Source organism: Sminthopsis crassicaudata, chromosome 5, assembly GCF_048593235.1.
Source record: "Sminthopsis crassicaudata isolate SCR6 chromosome 5, ASM4859323v1, whole genome shotgun sequence".
NCBI lineage: Eukaryota > Metazoa > Chordata > Mammalia > Dasyuromorphia > Dasyuridae > Sminthopsis > Sminthopsis crassicaudata.
The window spans coordinates 78,551,187-78,558,620 of record NC_133621.1 but is presented as its reverse complement, the minus strand read 5'-3'; the positions used below and the strand labels follow the sequence as shown (position 1 = coordinate 78,558,620).

At 37.9% G+C, this 7,434-nt stretch overlaps 1 protein-coding gene across 6 annotated transcripts in view; it reads right to left on the bottom strand.

The window, feature by feature from the left end:
- Positions 1-2,089: 2,089 nt before the first annotated feature.
- ADARB2 (adenosine deaminase RNA specific B2 (inactive)) overlaps positions 2,090-7,434 on the bottom strand; it is a 651,356-nt gene continuing 646,011 nt past the window's right edge. For all 6 annotated transcript variants that reach the window (XM_074267208.1, XM_074267213.1, XM_074267207.1 and 3 more), the window contains one exon: positions 2,090-6,196. In XM_074267208.1, the coding sequence (XP_074123309.1) occupies positions 6,020-6,196 (177 nt within the window). In that variant the 3' untranslated portion in view covers positions 2,090-6,019. The remainder of the gene's footprint in view (positions 6,197-7,434) is intronic.

The following is a 7,434-nucleotide window of genomic DNA, read 5'->3' as shown; positions in this document are numbered from 1 at the left end:
TTCCTTATTTGTAAATTGAGGAGGTTGAGCTGATCTCCAGGGTCACATCCAGCTCTGTTGCGTTTTAATAGTGAACATTTAAAAACTGATAAATAGAGTCCTTAAAAGTGAATTCCTGATAATATAAGTCTAACCATCATAATAGAGAAAGAGATAATTTTGTATTGGGGACCTTTCAGAATCCTTCAGATCACTTTTTAAAGCAATTCTCTGTTTACCTACTTGAAAATACTGTAAGGTCTAACTCTCTGGTAATTAGAAAATTAAGACTTTGTTTTTCTTGTCTTTTTTTTTTTTTTTTTTTGGAGGCATCCAGGGTTAAGTGACTTTTCCAGGATCACACAGCTATTATGTGTCTGAGGCTGGATTTGAACTTGGTTCCTCCTGACATCAGGGTTAGTAATCTATTTATTGCACCCCTTAGCTTCCCCCTCCCTCAATTTTAAGGCCTATCAGAACTATGGGTTATCCCACTGGACATCCAACTACAGTTCAGATGATAGAGGATTATATAGTGCAAATTCATCTGAATTTCTGTTTTTGTTTTACTTTTAGGGGTGGTGGTGGAGATATTCTATATATATCATATATTCTTGGTTTGAGTTTCAGAGGCAAAATGTGTAAGAGAGGTTAAAACTGATGGAATACACAAATTTATGGCCTAAAAGGAATGCATCAATTTTGGAAAATCCAGTTTTGTTATGGGACAAAAATAACAAACATCTGTGTGGGGGTTTTACTTTCCAAGGTGCTGTTTAAGGTCACTATAGGCTTTTCAGAACACTTTATCATAAGAATAAAATGAGTAACATGTAACACCTGGGTGAGGAAGAGGGAGTTATCTCCATTTTACAGATAATGAAATCAAATTAGATGGCTTGTTTTAAGATCTTTGACTAGTAACTGAGCCAGGGTAAGAATCCATGACTATTGACCTCTCAACTCATAAACTTTTCATGAGATGCTATTGGCTAAACTGGCAAAAGGGACTTCTGAATGACTAACAATTTGGAAGCCAGAATCCATTGATTTCATATGTAAATATGAATCCATATGTTTCATATGTAAATGAATACTTTTTCAAGTATGGGTGCTTTTTGTACATATAGGTCATATCATGGATAACAGAAATGTAATGGGCTTGGGAGGTGACAATCCAACTTTAGCATTTTGAGGATGAGGAAACAGGAAGTCTGAAAAGGAGCCACTGTGGCTCAAATAAGTCAGCTAGTGAGTGGTGGGAATGAGACTTGACCTGGGGGCCTCTTATCTGGCCGCCATTCCCTTAAAATTAGAGGAGTCTTGATGAATCCTGAAACTAAAGAGCTCAGAATTGCTAGAACACATCTAAGATGAAGAAGGCCTCACAATGCAGGAAAGAACAATTTTACTTGGGATTTTTATTCACTTAACAGAAACATTCACTTATCAGGTATCACTGAAGTGCAATTTACAGAACTTAGCAGCAAATTCACATGTGTAAATTCAGGTTTCTTTGTGGTTTTGTTGTTTTAAGTTTTGTTTTTGTTTTTTGTTTTTTTACAAATATTACAAATGTACACCCATTGGTACAGTATTGCCATTCAGTCATGCTTTTATGTACATACCTTCATTTAAGAATTACTATTGGGTAAGGTCCTTTTGCTTCAGAAAATGTTGTATGCTTACAGTTAACTGCTGGGATATGGTTTCCTGGGTTTGGGGTGGCTGCTTATTCTAAAGAATGTTAGAAACCTAGTGTCTAGGTGAAATGAGGTAAGGGAATGGGGTCATCATCAAGTCTTTTTATTAGATAGGATCGTTCAGAACCCCACACTTTAAAATAAGGAGATGCCTTAAGATGCTTTATTTGAATACTCAATTTTCTGTCTGCAGTCTACCTTCCCTTGTATGTCTCATTGCAAACAGATCTTCTGATCAGTCTGAACCAGTTAATCCCAGCTGTTCTGGCTGGCGAGGTACACAGGACCAAGGGCAAAATTTAGTCCTGAATTAGTAAACACTTGTGGGTATACCTGTTAGGAACAACAGTTCATGAGGAGGGAAAAAAAGGGGAAGGAGAATAAAGAAATGGAAGGGCACATTGATATGGTACTTTACAGTTTAAATTATCTCGTTTGATCCTCACAACAACCCTGTGAGGTAGGTAGTACACTTTTATTGTCCTATTTTACAGATGAGTAAACTAAGCATCAGAAAGGTTCAGGTCACACATCTAGTAAATTAGGAGAGCAGGGACTAAAAACTTCTGTCTTCAAACTCTAGATCCAGTGTTGTTTCCATTAAGTTGAATCATGGACCAAAAGGATAAAAAGAGAAAAGGAGAAACGATACAAGCAGTGGTAGTAGTAGAAAGCTAACAATTTCCCCAGAGGCCCCTAGGGGAGCTCTTTCTGCTCCTAATATAGTTTTTTCCTATAATGTCATGCTCCTGTTTTAGGGATTCCCAGAAGAAATGTATTGACCAATGGATTATCCTGAGCAGTAATCTGGGATGTAGACATTGGATCCTACTGGAAAAACAGCAGACACTCACCAAAGATGCATAAAATGAACCCAAAGGAGATTAACACAGCAATTGAATTGCTCTCCCTATTACCCAGCCCCTCCCCAAAGGACTTTTCCTAACTATTCATTAATTTTGGTTAGAAAGTGTTATTTTTGTTTTTTGGGCAATTCAGATAGGATGTGTCATTGGCAAGATTTCTTCAAGAGGAATCTCTCTTACCCTAAATTAAAACATCTAATTTATTTATTACAATAAAATTCAAATGAATTTAAATTTTTTTCTTTTTTAGAAAACAAATGCTATAGACACAGTTTAAAATTTGTAATCTAAAAATAGGAGCTCATCAAAATACTGCAACTATTCTATTCTGGGCATCAGTATATTATGTCTTCATATGGCTCTCCAGACATGGTAAATGCTATCTATCTATATAGGTATATATTTTTAAAAAAGAATTTAACTTTATTGATAAGAACATTTCCTCATAAAAAGCAAATTATATGGAAAAACATGAACTACATGTTTGAAAAGTAAGTTAGCTTGACATTTTGGAGGAACAACAAGACACTCATCACAAGTCGGTAGCAGCATGACATAGATATGTATATATACAGATTTGAAGAGAAGCACTACAATCAAAAAGGAAACAAAAGTTTGAGATCTCAAAATTCTTTCTATGGGGAAAAAGGAAAAACTAAATCTTAAAGACTTGATAATATACATCAGCCACGACGAATGGTTCTGGGGGTAGACAAAGAAAGCTGAGATGAGGGGTGCCATTTTGTCATTGTGTTCAGCTACAGTGGAATGGTTTGTAAGTGATCCTTCCAGCTTTGTGACTTTTAGACTTGGCAAGGAAAGGCATGAGAGGGATGTTTTCCTTGGTGACAAGGAATCAGTGTATGTTATTAGGTGGACAATGTCAATGTACAATGGAGACTTCAGCAACAGGTCACATAGTTCTGAGGAGGAATGCATCTGCCCTGGAAAGCAAGATCTTTTTTTTTCTATGTTCCCTGAAAACATATCACTTGGATTCATTGTCATTGGCAAGGCATGGTTAGCACAAAGAAATATGCAATTAAATGGGGAATTCAGGTGACAAAGATAATGGATAATGCAAACCGTTTGACTTTATTGCCCTACTTTATTCTCCTTTTCATTATGGGGAGATGAATTATTCAAAATTTGATTTTGCTTTCTCATTCTCAGATCTAACAGCTCTGTTTTTAAAGCTGCAAATGTTGGGGGATGGGATGAAGGCCAGAAGGAATAAAAATCAGCATTGATGGCTACCTGAATTCCCCACCTAATCATCATCCTTCATAACCTTCTGTGCCATGTAGACTTTGTCTTTAGTGTACTGATCAGAAGTCTCTAAGCTTTTTAGAATCATGGACTATTAGACCCAGAAGGGACCTCTGAGATAAATTAGTCCAAATTTTTCAGATGAGGAAACTGAGGTTCAGAGAAATGGTCACTTCCTCAAGGTCACATGGTGAGTTATTGATACATATAGGACTTTGGAGACATAAATGGAGAGTCATAAGCATCAGCAATGTAGGCAATTGTTTATGACTGTGGGATATAATGTTCTAATCCTGTGACCCCGAGTCTATGGGACATTAGTATCTTTAGACACAATTCAAATCCAAATTTCTCCATAAATTCTTCCCATCCAGAAGAGATCTTCTCAAATTCCATTTGCATGCTATATCTGTTTTATTGCATTGCTAAATCTTATTGTGTATTATAGTTATTTGCATACACATTTTATCTTTCTTACTAGACTACAGCTCCCTGAGGGCAGAGACCATGTCTTACTCATCTTTGTAACCCTTAATGCCAAACTGCTGGCAAAGACTAGGTGCTTAGTAAATGATCATTAAGCGAATGGATGTCTAGCCTCTTAGAAAAACATTGGGATCCAAGAATAGGGTGATTGCTTGTAGGTTTGGAGGCAGTTCTGTATCATGAGGCAACCATGTAGCTCCAGTTTTGATTACACTTTCCATTCTCCAATTCCTCCTATCTTGAAGCTTCTCTTAACCCCCAGTCCTGGTACCATCCACCATCCCTATTACTTTGTTTTTACTTTGCATACATTTAAATTCACTTCTGTGTTGAATGAGTTTTCTCCCAAGGAATGTATCTTGAAGATAGAAATTAATTTGCTTTTGCTTTTGTATTTTCAGCATCTGTTACTGGTCTTGGTATATAGGACGCACAGTGTAAATGGTGGTTGATTGAATGAACTGGAATTCAGGGTCAATCCAGCAGATGATTGTGACGTATGCAATTCTTTGAAAATGACATCTTAGGACTTCCCCTCTCTCTCCTTTCAGTGTCCATCCTTTCTTTGCTGCCCTTGTGCTGCCCCTTGGGGGACCTCAGAGATCATCTGATGATCTCAGAAATGATTTTTTTTCCTTTTATAGATCCCAGGCAACTGAGATGAAGAGAAGTGTCTAGCTCAAGCTCACATGGTTGAATTAATAGCAGAACTGAGACATTTTATCCATAGAGTAAACCTTAGGTGTCAGTAACATAAGCAGCAGCCCATGAGCCTATAACCCAATCACCCACATCCTTGTCAGCCTCCCTACCAAATTTTTCTGTCTTGAAATGCATTAAGAAGCTATATTCCTTAAGATAATGCCCCAAGCTCTCAATCTTTTCTGAACTCTCCTTCATATTTCAAACTTGCCCATCTTGGGTCCCAGCTCTGCCTTTTATAAGGTAACTGTTAGTTTTCTGATAAACTAATCATAGTGAGGGTGTTAATGGTATTAGATTAATGTATTACTCCTTTTGGAGGGATTTTTATTTTATTGCAAACCTTATAAAGATGCCTTTAACTTAATGCAGTGACTCAAAAGATAGAATTCAGGCATTTGAGCGGACCAAATAGAGATGATGCTATATGCTAGATTTATCTTTACAAGTCACTTAAAATTATATTGTAAAAGAGGGTTCATGGAGGGTTTGTGTACTATAATTGGGAAATTTGCTTTTGGTCTTGTGTATCTCCACTATTATAGAGATGGCACTTGCTAGAAAGTGGATTTCTTCTCCACTTTTGGCTTATTTGGAAAGTTTGGGGAAGAGTGGGGATGTTGGTGGTACCAAATTCAATTTAAACTAGGATTAGTTTGGTACCTTTTTTTTTTTTTAAACTGTGCCTGTTACCCTAGAATCCTAGGTAGGAATCACACCCAGAATCCTCTCCAGGGGAAGAAATGGAGGAACATGGCATCCCTCAGCGGCACTCACGTTTGCCAGACAGGAGTCTGGGCATTCACAACCATAGCAGGGTGTTGGCAATGAGAAGCGATGGTTTCCAAAGCAAATTTTTGTGCCTCATTCAAATACAGTACGCTTTGCTTGTATGTCTTTCTGGGACCTAAAAGGGAAAACTGATCAGCACAGTCCCTTTGTTTAGCTCACTTGTCCTGCCCTGGCCTTCTCCACTTGTTTCAATCTGGTTGAGTAGCAAAGGAGTCTAATGATTTATACAGTTAGTAGAAATTGGTCTTGCTCTGGGGGTTTCCTCACCCAGGTGCCCAGACCTGCTTTCTGAAATGCTTTAAACAGCTGCTGTTTAACAGACTGGTAAGTCTGGGCCACCAGTTTGGCTTCGCAGTACACTGATGGCGCATCTCCATGGCTTGGGATCCGTGTGCTCAGCTGCAAAACAGAAATCAGAGAAACAAATAAGCCAACAGAATGGAGCTGGGCTAGGGCTGTGGGGCTCTGAACAGCTGAGTAATCTTTCCCATGAATTTCATAAGTAGCAAACTCACAGGGATCCCTGGGTGTTTGCCCTTAAAAAAACCAAAAACATTGTAAAATATTAAAGAGATAACTGTACAAGAGAACTGTGCCTGGCAGGCCCCTTTCTGGCAAGCCCAGTTGTTCAAGGAGCCTTTGTTCAAGCAGACATTATTGTGATGAAAGGCTAAAACAAATGGCTTTTCTGCTAAGGTGGTAGGTTTTTGATGATGGGAATATGGTAGGGATGGTGGAAAAAAGAAAAGGTGGAAAGAATTTTTTAAAACAGAGCCTTAAAAGTGAAATAAGAGCTTCCTTTAAATCAAGAAATTCAGACAATTCAAAACACGACTTTTCCTCCTTTGAATTTCAAGGTATAATGGCCAACACTATGAAATCAGCATAGGACATGGATCCAAACAGCAGGGCTTCATGCCAGCATCCAGTGCTGGGAGGTTGGAGGAGGAGGGAAATGAAGGAATGGGGAGGGGCTTGGGCTAGTTCTGAGCAAATGCTCATTAGAAAGCCAAACTGAAGTGTCTGCCAGAAACAATCTTTGGAGACAAAGACACGTGTTTGCAGTCCAATATCACCCCAAGCATGTGCAAGAGAAGAAAGCATCTTTTGTTTTGTAAGAGGACAAAATCAATGACTCCCTATGACCTACTGAAGTCTTAACTTAGTTGATCCAACAGTACATCTTTGACATTATAGGAAAGGGGAAAAAAAAACCAATTCTATCCCCAAATGCCCTCAGAGCTTATATATATTAATGGTTGTAAACCGCCCAAATCTTGTAACTTACAGGAAAACCTGCCAACAGATAAATCCAACACAGACCCAAAGATCTTGATTTTAGAGATAAAAAAGGAGCATAAAGAATATATAGCCTTTTGCTCTCAAATTCAGATTTCATATTAAACTTGAAGTTTGGAGTACTTTTTGTCCTACTATATAAATTTTACAAGTAGTCCTATCATGGATTCTTGGGTTTGAGGTCACTGATTCAGTTCCATTCTCTTATTTTAAAGTTGAGAAAAAATAAGACCCAGAATTAAAGCATTAGAGGCAGAACTGGGAGTGGGATTCAGGCTTGCTGAATAAATACTAATACTTTGTCCTTTATATCTTATGATGGCATATGGGCTCTTTAG